Below are 15,081 nucleotides of genomic sequence, written 5' to 3'. Positions count from 1 at the left end.
TTTTCAGTTGTAGACGCGACTATATTTAGTGTGTTTGGTTACGATTAAATAAACGCACGTATACTGCATTAATTCCTTCCATGTCCAACATAAAAGCTATTCTTTGTAACTTGTATATATATACGCACGTAGGGGTAATAAACACGAAATCAAACACGCGCTAATGTTTGCCTGTGCTTCAAATTGAACTGTCTTCTTTATAAAAGAAATGCTTGTAAAAGATAAAAATAAAAATACTACTAAGGCATTTGGTCTTTAATTAAAAAAAGTAGGTACTAGTAGTTATTTTTGTTTTGCCAGTTTTATTCTTCTAAATACTTATTTTAAAACAGAAGTGCACCAGAGGAAACGACCCAACCCAAGGATCCAAGTTACCATATCACTCCCTGGGGTAACACCTGTAGGCCTGCTCATCTGTATTAATGCAAATTAATAAATCATTTGGACAATTTTACTATATTATTTAAACTCCCACTGAAGTGATCAGCGAATGAGGATGATCATATATCCAGTTTACCCTGTCAACTCGATCAATTTGCCAAAATAAAAAATCTACGTTAGATCCAGTAATCATGTTAAATCGAATTAGGGGTCGAGAAGAATGTGTGAATTGTTGTATACCTCTAATGCATGCCTCTGATTTTTAAGGATAAAAAAACAAACAAGGTTAAATCGGATGAAAGAAAAACATAACTTGATCATAATGGAGTTGAATATTGAATTTATATTCTTCTTATTTTATATTACAAATGTGATAGATAGCGTGATCAGAAATGAAAAGAGTTATAGAAACAAATGGGTACGTAGAAATTTGATGAAAGAAAAAGTAAGTGTATAGCAATACAAATTTAACTCAAAAGTTTATCGCTTCCATATCAATTATTCTTCATATAAAAAAAGATAAATAAACAAAAAACATCAGATATCATAACCTTGACATATAGCAGCTCAATTAAATCCCATTACATAGTAGAGAATCAAAGCTATTATTTCTTATTATTTCACCCCATGCACATCACCTATAATATATAGTATCATCTTCATGATGAACATCTGTTAACTATGTGATCACTGGCCAGCAGCAAATGCCTCAACAGGGAAAGTCTTGGTGATACCAGCAAGACTCTTGAAGTTAATCTTCCCAGTTGGAGGGTCATCCACAGTGATCTCACTCACTGGTGGCCACAGCATGAGCTCTTTGGCCTTCACACCCTTCAACTTCTTTATCTTCTTCTTAGAAATATACCCTTTTATCTCAGTGTCATAGCTCACCAACTTGCTTATCAACTTGAACTCATGCTCCACCTTCTTCTTCTGCACTATCCACATGTATCCCGTGCCCTTCACGTACCCTACTTCGATGACATCGGCCAGAGGGAGAAGCCCCTCCGGAAGCTCGAATTCTTGCAGCAGCGAAGCCGCGAGTTTTAGGCCTTCCTCGTGACCCTTCTTCACAACTCCTCCTTCCTTTTCTGCCATGTTGTTTGTGTTGAAGAGATATAGAGAAAGTGTTTTTTTGTTGGTTTTGGAATTAGTCTTGGTTTGTTGGTTGGTGAGGTTTTTGATTTGTGTGTGTATATACAGATTTTGCTTGGAAGGGACAAATTTTGTGCTTTGCAGAGATCGAAGTGAATTTCTTTGTATGCACCGTCCGTTTTGCTTTTCTTCACCGGCTTGTCAACATGCACTTGTTTTATAGAGTGTTGTTGTATTGTAGTGAAAATTAACGTAAATTTTATAGGACGTGGGTGTGATTTTCTAGAAATAGTAACCGAGGGTGAGACATGTGCAAGATGACATAAAACCAATCTGAACAACCAAAGAATACTTGGTGGGTACTTTGGGGGGTATCAAAAAGTATGTGTGTTTTGTTTCCGTATGTGATTTAAAATCAGAAAATGGGATAGTAACATGAAACATCGGTGATTTAGTCTTAAGGAGAGAGTTGTCCATAAACCAGTTTTAATTGATTGAATTTGAGCAATTAAAAGATCAGATAAAAAAATAAAAGGGTTTTTTTTTCTTAAACTGAGCATGCAAGAAGAAAAAAAATTGGGCATTTGTTTTATTTACCATAAGCTCCGTAGGGTGTGTAAATAATTATCTCTGTCGTGAATGGTTCCATATTTTTTGTGCACAAGCACTCGCAATTTCAAACTAAACAGCATAAAAAGGATATAGTTTTATCTGGGGTACTTTAAGAAATTTCATTTAATTGACTTTTCCCAAAAGAATAGGTAATGCTTAAATGTGATCTGCAATGTTGTTAGATTTGAATTGGTTGTCGACTTTGTAAGGACATTGGATTATTAGTTGAACTAGTAAATCACTAATTAAGCAGCATGGACTGATATACATGCTACAAATTTCAAAAGACATCATAATCTATAAATTTCATAGATTGAAAAGTTATTCAAAAACTTGTCAAGTTATCAGTTAACTTGGATTAATATTCATTTGACTGGTTAACCGAGCTGAATAAGATAACACCACATGAATGATAGTGAACATCAATTGATTGCTATTTTTTGAAGATACAATATTTATCAATTATTACAAACATTTCCTAATGAATCATTTCATACATATCTTACTTTACACAACCAATTTCATTCTGATAAAAAAAAATAGACAATTAATTTCATTGTTATTATTATTGTGGTGAAAGCTGCAACAAGTTGTATAGTTATTATTCCCATCTCCAAATATATGGTCACTTGACTGTCTCCTCCATGTGAGGCTTCTCTATAAACAAGTGAATGATGGCAAATACAGTGAAGCTCTCGCAATAGACTTGTATTCTTCGAGTTTCTCCAATTCCGTTGACGTGAATTCCTGTTCATGCGCACAAATTTTGACATAAAAAAGTAGGGACACAAATAAGATATTGGAAAGAAAAGGCTTTTGGAGCAAAAAGATATATTTTTCAAATGACCATAAACCTTCCCTAATTATAAGATATGAATAATTTTGTTCTATATGCATCTATGGTCCTCATCATGAGCACTTGGTTGCAGAAAAACAACCACCTAGCAAGATTATTCCATCAAAAGGGCATCATTGACATTACCTTGTTATCCCACGCTCTTATGTAGCCAACAAGATGGATTTGCATCTTCTGCTTATGTTTAAGGTCACTGTTTGCATCAATAAGATAAACATGCTGCAAAATGAGCCACAAGTAATCTCCATTAATGACAACCATTAGCATGGTCAAAAGAATATTATGCATCATCATAGAATCAAAGAAAGGATCAAACAAAGACACAGAATTATTAGGCCCATAAATATGTCTCATTGCAGAAAAACAATGTAGTTGTCCAAACTGAGTTTGGATTCAAGTATAAAAAAACCCATGATAAATGTGTAATGTGCTTCCGTTCTAAAACTCTTTTAAGAATTCCTTAGACACAATAGCACAAGAATACTAAAAGGTGCATCAGAAGTTCCTGACATGTACCGAAAAAAATTGTACAGTTTTATAATTGACCACTCACAATTCTTTTGTAGCCAACACAGGAGAAGTCAATATTAATGCTAACCAATATCTTGAAGTTCCCATCTGTATCGACCTTGGCCCAACCGAAGTAAAGCCCAACAGCTTGATCAGGAAAAACAAGTGTTGCATTCTCTGGATCAAGTAATTAAAACTTATCAGATTGATAATACCATGTTAAACTAAGAAGCTAAGAAACTAATTTTGATGAGAACGGGTACGCTAGTTGCTTGAAATATACAAATATTAGTGCATTCCTACTCAGTTTGAAGAGTATGCTCTTGGAAGATTACTAATTAATCCAATGTCATAACAGCATCTAATTAGATTTGGGAACATGGAAGCTCAAGCTCAAGAGAGGTGTATAATTTGTTGTTCATGTTACCAATTACAGCTACATTTAGATTACTGTTTGTTGGAGGTTGTTCAATGTACTTTTGGAAGACTTGTACCGGTAATCCAAACATGCACTACTAATTTTATGAAATGAAAGAGATGGAATTTCACAAACCTGTCGCTTCCTCTAGACATCCACTAACATACAAACCACTCAGATGTATTGGGTCAATAGGTAGTGTGTTATCTAACCCTGCCAACATTAGTTTCAAAAATTACTCCGATCAGAAGACATGGTATTTAGAGAAACCAATCAACATACTAAGAAACTGATAAGTGCATTACAGTCATCAAAAGGTGGAAGACCCCATAGCTCAGGTTGAAACTCTAAAAGTGAGTGAAGAACAACATTTGCTAGCCCGTGACAATCAGCTTCCCTTCGAGATGGGACAGCCACTATCTTCATTTTTGCAGCATTGGCTGCCTTGACACCAACCCTGTTAAAGTACATTGGAGAACATAAATTATATGTAGCAAATATGAATATTAAATGACAGGGATCCACGTGGCTGCGCAAAAGGTGAATAACAAACTTGGCAGCAGATGCTGTGATATATCCTGATGGTGAATCAAAGCAGTGAAAGTGATATGCTCAATCTCCAGAGATGAATACCTAGTAGGGGATAGATTATGCATTAAGAGAATTTTTAAAATAACACAGTTCAGAATTAATAGGCAACGAACGTCTGATCTAAGACCATGGATGTGATCTCAATAAACTAACAAGGCGAGTCCTAATAGGAGGGATTGAAAAAAAATCAAGTTTAACTTCATTATAATGTTAATTTCAGCCAAGAGGTTTATCTAATTGCATAGTGTCACATACATGCTTCTATTATAGTGTCACATACACTTCAATTATAGGCTTCATCACTGGCAGTACAGCGGCCTTTTCATCTGTGATCACTCTCTGCTTTGAATTATCTTGCCAACTTTAGATGTCACACAGCATTCAGACCCCAAAATTATCTTGTCTAGATTAGAATTTACTGTCAGTTTTTCATGCAACCAAAAGCTTAATAAAAACCTCAATAGCAAAATGAATCATACACAGTCTGCAGAAACTCTGGGAGACTTACAAGGAATCCTCAATCACCAGGCAATTAATTGCATCTACACCTATTTTCTTGGCAGCTTCTTCAAATCTGCAACAATTAGACTTTTTACTACTGTGATGAAATTGGAAGAGTATAGTTGACAGAGAAAATGAACTTTCCAACTAAACAAAAGATGGAAAAAATGAGAAAACGTTGGGAGATCAGGATTCTGGAGGGAAAATTATATAATGTAATGGCATGGCATTAAAATAATCGTAGTTGATTATTTACTTTTAATCTTGACAAATTCTGCTAAAACTTGGGATGTTGGATACTTATTTGCTACTGGAAATATGTTACAGTTGTTCATTACCGATAGATCCACTTCTACTCAAGGCTTTATATGTTTCCTCTATGATAGGTCAAAGTGCATAAGTAGAATCTTACAAATATGGAGAAGGCTTCCCAGACTTAACTTGATCACTTCCAAGAATTACAGAAAAGCTTTCTTTCCAACCTACAAAAACCAAGATATGCATAAAACAAAAAAATTTAAGCAGGAAACTATATGTCAATGAGGAAAGGTAAAAGTGTTCATAACCCAAACGAAAGTATACAAGAAGAAATTTAATAAAGGTGGATAATTTTTGGGAGCCTTTCCAAAGCAGATACTTTAGCTGGGACTTAGCTACAAGCAATTGGCATTCTCGGCTACTAATCAGATGACAAGTCAAAAACCTTTAAGTTTTCACTACAAGTAAATTTGGACAAATTTTGGACATTGTAATTGATTTAAGTATGGCTAAGGATTAAACTTTATCAATTGGAGATCATGCTTTTTTAATACTATATAATTATCAAATATTCTTCCAAATTTCATCATTTATATAGATTATGGCCGATCAAATTTAAAGACATTTTAGGCTAGTCATTTCATTGATTACAAAACCTTCAGCTAAAAAAGAAAAGAAAAGAAGAATTAAAACTATATTGTTATCTTTGGCAGAAGTTGCTTAAGAAACTAGTACCCGTGTGTCTACATTGATTGCAAATGTAGTTATCTTAACTTCTCAGTAATCAATTCAGAAATCAGAAGTAATAGCTAGAATGGCAAGCTGACATGTAATACTCCTTGAAATTGAAAGACTTAAAATTGAAAGTCAGTAATAAACAAGTAGCTAGTCCACAGGAAACAACCTTTGTGATGAGAAATTTTTGCATCTACATATTCTCGCAAGGAATTTGAGGCAAGACCCATTGGCACTCCATTTTTCTGGAGATGTTTGACAAGGCGATTAGCACCAGGTAATGCTTTGGCCTTTGCCCACCTAAATCAATTTATGATTTGAAAATAAGAACCAGTGAATGTATAAGCAATTCAAATATGATAGTTTCCAATTGGATTGACTAAAGTTATTGAAAAAAAAAAGTGCATTGCTTTGAAAACAGGTTCATTTCAGAAGATATTTAACAACCTAACTAGTACTTTTGAACTATTTTCAACCTTCCATTCTAACTAAATATCTTCATATCAGTCTGGCCTCAGCTTTAGGTTGCATTTATTACGTATAGAGGGAAAAACAAAGGAAATAGGATGATTAAAAACAAATTCTCACTGTTGATTGATTCTGTGTTTTGGTTTTTAAAACACTTCTTTTGAAAATAATTTTCAAAACTTGATAGATTTTGAATGACAAATTGGTTATTTAGTAATGCAATTTTTTTTGAGAAAATAGTTTTTAAAACAAAAAAGTGAGAAAAGAATAAAAAAATGCCCTTATTGATACCTTTCCCTGTAGAGAGGAGTGATTTCTTTGATAAATTGGTCAGGAGTCAATGGAAGTTCATAGTCATTTACAATTATAGCTGCTGAATCCTTTTGTGTCATCCCCAACCTCTTCTTCTCTTCCTTCTCCCTGTCAAGTTCTTTCCCATACCTTGCCAAAAACTCATTCAAAACACCCCTTGTTGCCCTTTCTGAACACCAATCACCAACACACACACACACACATGGTTCAGAAAGAACTCAAAAGAAACAAAATTTCATCAACACTTTAGTTAAAGAGAACAACAGGAATAATCGAGAATACCAGTATTCAAAAGGGTGCCATCTAAGTCAAAAATGACAGCCAAAACCTTGGCTCCTTCATTGCAGCCTTTGGACTCACAGCAGCAACTCATGTCAGTTTGCACCAAAATTTGAAGCTATAAATTTTTTTGATGGCAACAAGGTGTGGTGGGTGAGTGGATAACTCACTGCCCTATTAATAAAAATATACTACAAAGAAGACAAGATCTATATGTTTATGGATATCCAACTTGAAGGGCATTCCATTCTATTCTATTTCATAAGTAGTGCACAAGTTGTATATGGTTGTGGACCCTTTGAGATCTTTAAGGAACAAGCAAACAATGAAACAGAACAAAAGAATCATTAACTAATGCAATCTGAATGGCATAATAAAATTTTGTGTTTCAGACACCATTCAAATTGCAGATGGATTTAAAACCACAGTCTGCAGTTATCACATTCTCACTGTTCTCCGTCACGTCAAGCATAAATTGTCAGCGCTAGTTGGTGGCGTCACCAGCATGATCCTGTGGATATTCCGTTTACACTGTCAAATGAAAACGTGAAGCATTCTTCGTAGAATTTGGAGATGCTAAAATGGAAAAATAGGTTAATTAAAAATTAACGAAATGAATTTTGATTTTTCTCATATTAATTATGAATGTGTATATAATAAGAATAAATAAGTAACACATTGATGTTAGTAATTAAACTCATAATAGTTTTAACAGTTAAATTTTTAATGAATTTAATTAGAATTTACTAAGTGTGAAATTTTTTTACATTATCATTTGATTATAAGTTTTTAAGGGTGTATTTATTTAGGATTTTAATACTTTTTTAAAAAATAAAGTATAAGTTTTTAAGGGTGTATTTATTTAGGATTTTAAGACTTTTTAAAAAAATAAAGTTAAGGTATTCAATCAAAATTTTTAAATAATAAAAATAAGTTTTGTGATATTTATTTAAGACTATTAGAATTTTTTAAAAAATTTAATAAAATTCGTTAGTATTTTATTAAGATTTTTTATAACTTAAAAAAAATCTTTTGCTATTCAAAAGTATACAAATTTTGATGAATTTTTTCTTAAGATGAATTTTAGTGGATTTCATTAGATTTTTATATAAAAAAAAATACACATTAAACAATCTCAATCAAACTCTTGAGATTTCATGAGATTTTTTTTCTTGCAAATTGACATGTTTTTCTTTTTTCGTAATACATAATCTTTTATCTCTTTGTTGAAAGCACATACATTCATAATTTTTTTTTTTACTATTTTGACAAATGTTCAACCTGAAATGTTTGATATGAGAGATTTTTTAAATTATTTAAATTTGGGAGACATCTTGATTACATGTTTATACTATAAATGAACATGAGTATAGAGGAACCTGAGAAATATATAGTTTTAATGAATATGAGAAGTTGACTATAAGTGGATAAATATATAAATGAGATTTTAAAAAATTGTTGGACATATTTTTTGTGTAAGAATAACTATAAGTATCCATACTATTGACGGATATTGTGATGTATAATTTTTATACAATTAACATAATCGATGATTAGAGGACAATGAACCTATCGTGTTTATAAATATGTTAGGAGGTTGATTTGTTATGTAACAGATTTAAAGTTCTTTGTATAAGATAATTTTACTTAAAGTGTTAGGCGGACAAAATTCATGGATTTTTATCAATAATTTTAAATATTTTAAAAAAAAATTATAATTTTTTTTAAAATCTTATGAATTCATATTTTATAAATTCATTAAAATCTAAACTACAAAATCTTAATCATAAAAATCTTTTAAAAAAATCTTAAAAGTCATTATATTCTTATAAAATATCTTAAAATTTATAACATTTTTTTATGTCAAAATAATGTTTTAAAATCATAATCAATTCATCGCCTTAATTAGTTAAGCACGTGAAAATCTAAATTATGCACAAAAATTAAACTATATTTTTAATTAAAACCATAGTCCCGCACTTTACATTGCACAAGAGTGTTTATCCTGGGGCAAATGAAAATGACCTCGTGCAAAACTACACGTGCCTTCATATAACCTATAATTTTATTAATGCTCGTCGAATCACAAACGAGAGAAGAGAATAATCAAAACTTGGGTTTGGGTTTCTGAAGTGAAATGAACATGGATCCTCAGGTTTAAATTTTTGCATAATCATATTATGTAAAAATTGTGTCTACCTTTCTCATCTACACAAAATTTTAATATGATGAACTCGTTTATTTAATTTTTATGAAGGGAGATACTTTAATTATTTAATTGTGTTTAATTGTCTCCCTTCATAAAAAATAAATAAACGAATTCATATTTAACTTTGTGTAAATTAAACATGAAATAATCCCCCAAATTGGAATACTTTATTCATGCAGAACTCAAACCTTTCACGCAAGTAATAAGAAATAGCAAACCAAGAATTGCGATAGTTTATTCATGCAGAACTAAAATAATCTTTTACGCAAGTAATAAGGAATTGCAAACCGTTAACTAGTTAGGTAGTTTCAAGATTCAACCTTTTTACGTCCATCACTTTCAGACAGTGGAACTCATCCCATCGATCACTCTGTCATCGTACCAAACCGAATCTATTGCATATTTAATTGTAAAAATAGTTGCTACATTCGACCCAAATATGATGACAATTCTCTAAACTTGCTAGGACATAAATATCATCTGTTTTTTACTAAATTAAAGAGAATAGTCTTGAAAACATACTCTTAGACTATGGGTAACCTTTTTTTTCTTTTTCTTTTTTACTTTATTAAATGAATTATTTTGTAATTTTAACTTCTATAACTTAAGAGAAATGACATAACAAAATAAGATTAACGAGAAATGAGAAAGACAGTGAAAAAGAGAAGATCCAGGAGAGAACGAGAGGAGAAAAATTGAAAGAGAGTGGAGCCCAAAGGGCAAAAAAGAGAGCGACAGCAAATGGTGGGGGGAGATGTTTTTATTTCTTCTATGAACTTTTTTTTATATAAAATTATCATTAAAATAAAATTACTTTTTTCTTCCTTTTAATAAAATCACTTACTTTTAAGAACCTCCACAAAATGTACTTAAGAGATGTATTAGATTAAAATTTCAAATGATTTAAAAAAAGATTTTTTAAAAAAAATACTTATAATATTCAATTAGAATTTTTAAATGATATAAATAAATATTATAATATTCAATTAAGACTTTAAGAATTTTTTAAAAAATACAAAAGAATTCAATAACATTCAATTAAGTTTTTTTATAACTTTTTTTACATTCAATTAAGCTTTTTTATAACTTTAAAAAAGTTTTTTGACATTAAAAATATATAAATTTCAATGAATTTTATTTTTAAGATGTATTTCATTGACTTTCTAATATAAAATATTTATCAAATATTCTCACTCAAACCCTTATTTTGATATACTATTTTCTTTCTTTTTTATATTGATTATTAGACTTTTTTTTTTCTTTCATCACACATAATGTAGCAACTATAATAATCATACTAAAACAATCTTTTAAATATGCAATAGATTCTGCATGAAATCCTAATCTTAAAAAAAGCTTAAAAAAATCTTGAATCAGACACTACTTATGTTGTTTCGCAAGAACCTATTTTGATCACAAAACAAACTATATAGTTCACTTTGTTGTACTGAAAATGGAGTAAAGTCTATTTTCCATTTTTATTTTTTGAGGAAAGTTAAGTCTATTTTCCTGACTGGTGAAACAAATGCTTATTTTCTCTCAGCCCGTTTATTTACTTGTTCCATGTTTTGCGGCAATAGAATTGGTCAGAATGGAAGTCAAGATTAAACAATCGAAGAATCAATCTCCAACATTGCAGTAAATGTTGTAGCATTTCATTGGAAAAGGAAATACACCCACCATAAGCAATTCTCATCAATCAAATCCCCCAGAGACTGGAGGAAACGGATTGGGAATGAAATAGGCCATTTCCAGACACCACACAAATAAAAACATACCATAAATATAGCACAAATGGAGTATCTCTTTCCCCTATCGGGAAGTATTGGGCAATCCAACAGGAAACAAAGAGGAAACAATAGAATCCCTATCTCTAGCTAATACACAGATAAGTAATCGGCCCTCATGTTTCATTCCCAAACGCATGCATCGAATCCTATGGAAGATTCCATCATCCATCGGACTCACTGCAAAAGGAGTAATGAGGTGAGCAAAATAAAGCAATAAAAAATAAACAAAATTACAGGTACAGGTATAGAAAGGATTACTCACCTCTGCATCCTCACCTCCACCAAGCTTGGCAGTGCCATTCACTTTCTGGGCATCTTCTGTAACAGCAAGTGAGAAAATTGAAGTGAACATTTTTAGAAAAGCACAACAAAGTGGGAAATATCACAATTAATGTCCATGGAAATTAGTGACTTACATTTTCAGAAAATTCATTTTGTTTAGCATCAAAGCTCACTATCTTGATGAATTCCTATGTAGTTTAGCATCCTTTAATATCATTTTCAGGAGAAATTCTTAGTTTGACAGTCTACCATGACATCTTTTAGGCACTCCAAATCATTATTCGATGTTGTGTAAAAGCATATTTAAAGATAGCCGCATTTCTACCATGGACCCCACAACCTTACACATCAAATAATGATTCAAGTGCCTATGGTAAACCATGCCTAGCTAAGAATTAATCCCATTTCAAACTTAGTAATTATTATCCATTAATCCTCGCTGTACACAATAGGTAGTAGCCCTTTGTCATATTGGCTAGAACTATCCCTGACCCTAATTTTTATTAATTATTATACATCTTAATAGTCCCATAGAAATAGTACACCAAAGCTTACTACAAGTCTTCTAGTAATAATTACCTCCATCTTCTGGGATGTCAGAAGTCCACAAAGTTAGGTTGTCCCTGAGAAGTTGCATGATTAAGGTGCTATCTTTGTATGACTCCTCATTCAAGGTGTCAAGCTCAGAAATAGCTTCATCAAAAGCTTGCTTCGCAAGATGACAGGCTCTGGAAATAGGAAAATAAAATCACCCATATTAAACACAATACTAATCAACAATCATAATCCAGGATAGGAATAAAAGCCACAAACCTTTCAGGGGAGTTCAAGATCTCATAATAGAAAACAGAGAAATTTAAAGCTAGACCCAATCGGATGGGATGTGTGGGAGGTAAATCAGCCTCTGCTGCAGCGGTAGCAGACTGCAATAACCAAAACATACTTGGGTTAGGTAGGGGATGAAAGGATAAAGTATTCTGAAGAGGAAACTCCTTTTGAGTAAAAGCTATTCCAAGACTGATTCAAGAAACAAAACAACTCACTTCGAAAGAATAATTGGCAGTAGTATCAATAGATGTTACAGAAAAATAATAGTGAAAAAACAATCCACACAATAATATAAAATGACAGGGGTAATGAAACAAAGTTTCTCCAGTTCCAGTAACCAATACAGCCCAAAAAACTAGAGATTATAGCAACCTAGCAAGGAAGGAGAATGATAGGTGAAGAAGAGGGTAAACCAATACAGCAGGACTCAGGTACCAATGGTTTAATTGCAAACTTAATGTGCATTGACAAGAGAGAGTACGTAAAATTAAAGATATTTATGTGGAGGATGAAGCAACCCACTCTTTCAGGTGGATTCTAAAATTAGTAAAAGTGTAGAAATCATTTACACATTATATATTATTTTCTCAATCATAACCATTATTTGTCTATTGTCAATGATATAGAAGCTTTACAACAGGTTTGAAAAAAAATGAACTTAACACAACCAAAACAAACCATGAGATTATTTTGTCCACCAAAACCAAAATGAAGAGCAAAAGAATCTTAGATTAATTGCTAATAGGCACTGCATATTTGCAATAAACCCGGTAAACAACCATCCATAGGATAGAAAACATCATATATAATGCAAAAACATTAAAACAATATAAATTGCACCTCATATGCTTTCATAGACTGATCAGCAGCTTCCTTCTTCTCATTGCCTGACTTAAATTCAGCAAGATAACGATAATAATCTCCTTTCCTGCAAGCAGAACATTTCAACATCCCTTAATTCACTTGCACAAAATAAAAAATAAAAAATATATCACACCAAAACAAAACCTGTGGCAGAGAATGAGACACAAATCCTCACATCTTATAGTAAAACACAGTGGATTCACCAGCTGCAGCCGAAGGGATAAGGTGCTCATCAATCACTCTCATAACATCATTACAGATGTTCGATAGCTCCAATTCAACCTTCTGTCTGTACTCCTTAATCCGCTTCGCATTCAACTCGTTCCCTTTTGTTTCTTCCTTCTGCTCAATGGAAGACAGGATCCTCCAGGACGCTCTGCGAGCACCAATCACATTCTTGTACCCAACAGAAAGCAAATTCCGCTCCTCCACCGTCAGTTCAACGTCGAGATTCGCAACGTTCTTCATTGATTCCACCATCTCTGCCACAAACAAACGCAAAAACAAAACATCACAAATCAAGCCTCGCATCACAGGAAAAACAAGAATAACACTCTTAAGTACGATGTCACAAATTGAACATGCAGTAGCAGAAAAAATGAAGTAGCAACACACTCAAACTAAACACACTTTCCATTTTTATTTTAAGAAACGGAAATTAAACTTAAACTAAAAAACCAAAAAAAATGGGAAATCAAATTCCTTTCAAAAGGACCCCAAACCCTAACCGATTCCTTTTTCTCTACTCCACTTGCAACCAAAGTAACAGTAAACCAAATTGACCAAAAAAAAAATTCTCACTGAAAACGATATAGAATGACACAAAAGAACACAAATTTACTCAAAATAGTAGAAGCAAGCAATCGTATAAAAAAGGAATCATCGAAATCACGCACATCGACGCGCATGTGCGCGTCGAAGTCAGAGAAAACAAAGGAAGAATTTGAAACCTTCGTAACGCTCGGCCTGCTCGGCGAGTTTGGCGATGTAGACGAAGTTCTCGCGATCCTTGGAGGCAGTCATCGCCGATCTTTCCGAAATTAGGGTTTACGAATTCTCTCTTTCTCTTTCTCACTCTGACCCCCTCTTCTTCTCACTGCGATTCTTCTTGGTCGAGGCTCCGTAGAAAAGAACGCGGTTGTGAAATGTCAAATATGTCCCTCCCCTTTCTCTGTTTTACTTTTTTGGTCCTATCGATGCTTGAACTTGACTCCAGGGATATGATTACGTGCGTGAGGGTGGAGAATAAACTGGATTTCCAACCAGTGAATGGGGTCCACGTGTCGCACTAAACCTTCGGTAACATCTTGCAACCAATTATAACATGCCGCGTTGTACTCAACTACCAATCATGTTGTTGCGGTTTTATTTTTAAACTTGTGGTTTCTTTTTGGTTATTTAAAATTGGTTTGTGTGTTTTGTTTTGTCTTTCGGTGAGAGAGGATGTGGACTTGAAACTAGTAATTTGTCTTTGTTGGTGTTAGTGTCGGTGTTAGTGATGGCTGTTACAGACGATGCTTTCTTTTTCCGGGAGTCGCTTTGGACTAGACACTTGCGAGATACCATACCATAAATAAATCATCATATTTTTAATCTTAATTTATTACTATTTGTTAAGTTATAAGATCATTTTGTAATACTTTCTCTTAATAATCAATTAAAATTTTATCCAATTGATAGTATGATCAAGGTTATAAAATTTAAGAATATATGTATACTCGTGAGAATTTTATAGATTAAATTTATGTACTCAACTTGTATACTCGTAATCGTTCACTTTATATAAAAATAATAATAAAATATCTATAAATAATATATCAATTAAACATTTCAATAATATAATAAAGAAAAATAATAAATTATAAATTTCACACTACTTAAATAATCAAGTTTAATAATACATTAATAATTCGTAGATGTTATAATAATCGTAGAACATTCTCAATCGAAAGTTTAATGTTATTAGATGCGAACATTTTTTAATTCTAAAACAACACATTAAATATAGATATGTTTAACATTAAACATATATAAAACAACCAAAAATGATTTATAAATTAATTTGAAGAGAAACTTCTATCACTTTAATTTA

General features: G+C 32.3%; 3 protein-coding genes across 4 annotated transcripts; all 3 read right to left on the bottom strand.

Annotated features, from left to right (window-relative positions):
• Positions 1–1,068: 1,068 nt before the first annotated feature.
• Positions 1,069–1,479, bottom strand: LOC100791850 (uncharacterized). The gene has a single exon (XM_003541840.3). It carries the CDS (start codon positions 1,477–1,479, stop codon positions 1,069–1,071), a length of 411 nt encoding a protein of 136 aa, XP_003541888.1.
• Positions 1,480–2,498: 1,019 nt separating this feature from the next.
• Positions 2,499–7,503, bottom strand: LOC100791323 (bifunctional riboflavin kinase/FMN phosphatase). The gene is made up of 10 exons (XM_003541839.5): positions 7,020–7,503; positions 6,717–6,906; positions 6,127–6,257; positions 5,377–5,446; positions 4,972–5,037; positions 4,178–4,329; positions 4,008–4,085; positions 3,498–3,631; positions 3,071–3,163; positions 2,499–2,835 (listed from the first exon to the last, which is right to left on the bottom strand). Exons 1-10 carry the CDS (start codon positions 7,108–7,110, stop codon positions 2,746–2,748), a joined length of 1,095 nt encoding a protein of 364 aa, XP_003541887.1. The 5' UTR covers positions 7,111–7,503; the 3' UTR covers positions 2,499–2,745.
• A 3,306-nt stretch (positions 7,504–10,809) lies between these two features.
• Positions 10,810–14,136, bottom strand: GF14D (SGF14D). 2 transcript variants are annotated; one of them, NM_001250136.2, is made up of 7 exons: positions 13,940–14,136; positions 13,165–13,471; positions 12,966–13,053; positions 12,111–12,220; positions 11,877–12,025; positions 11,278–11,333; positions 10,810–11,192 (listed from the first exon to the last, which is right to left on the bottom strand). In NM_001250136.2, the coding sequence occupies exons 1-7, from the start codon at positions 14,010–14,012 to the stop codon at positions 11,190–11,192; spliced, it is 786 nt and encodes a 261-aa protein (NP_001237065.1). In that variant the 5' UTR covers positions 14,013–14,136; the 3' UTR covers positions 10,810–11,189. The 2 variants fall into 2 exon arrangements, with proteins under 2 accessions (NP_001237065.1, NP_001340969.1); NM_001354040.1 differs by having other exon boundaries at positions 11,278–11,330.
• Between the last annotated feature and the right edge of the window lie 945 nt (positions 14,137–15,081).

This window comes from Glycine max, chromosome 13 (assembly GCF_000004515.6).
Source record: "Glycine max cultivar Williams 82 chromosome 13, Glycine_max_v4.0, whole genome shotgun sequence".
NCBI lineage: Eukaryota > Viridiplantae > Streptophyta > Magnoliopsida > Fabales > Fabaceae > Glycine > Glycine max.
Note: the sequence above shows the minus strand (reverse complement) of the source record. Positions and strands in the feature narration are given on the sequence as shown.

What these genes read in the sequence shown, in the direction of transcription:
- GF14D (NM_001250136.2), bottom strand. Translation starts at nt 14,012, where the DNA reads ATGACTGCCTCCAAGGATCGCGAGAACTTCGTCTACATCGCCAAACTC. An exon ending in AGTCTATGAAAGCATATGAG is followed by an intron (nt 12,221 to 12,965) that starts GTGCAATTTATA and finishes TGGTTATTGCAG; the next exon opens with TCTGCTACCGCTGCAGCAGA. An exon ending in ATCTTGAACTCCCCTGAAAG is followed by an intron (nt 12,026 to 12,110) that starts GTTTGTGGCTTT and finishes TCCTATTTCCAG; the next exon opens with AGCCTGTCATCTTGCGAAGC.
- LOC100791323 (XM_003541839.5), bottom strand. Translation starts at nt 7,110, where the DNA reads ATGAGTTGCTGCTGTGAGTCCAAAGGCTGCAATGAAGGAGCCAAGGTT. An exon ending in AAAAATTTCTCATCACAAAG is followed by an intron (nt 5,447 to 6,126) that starts GTTGTTTCCTGT and finishes TGGTTTTTGTAG; the next exon opens with GTTGGAAAGAAAGCTTTTCT. An exon ending in TAAGAGCGTGGGATAACAAG is followed by an intron (nt 2,836 to 3,070) that starts GTAATGTCAATG and finishes GCGCATGAACAG; the next exon opens with GAATTCACGTCAACGGAATT.
- LOC100791850 (XM_003541840.3), bottom strand. Translation starts at nt 1,479, where the DNA reads ATGGCAGAAAAGGAAGGAGGAGTTGTGAAGAAGGGTCACGAGGAAGGC.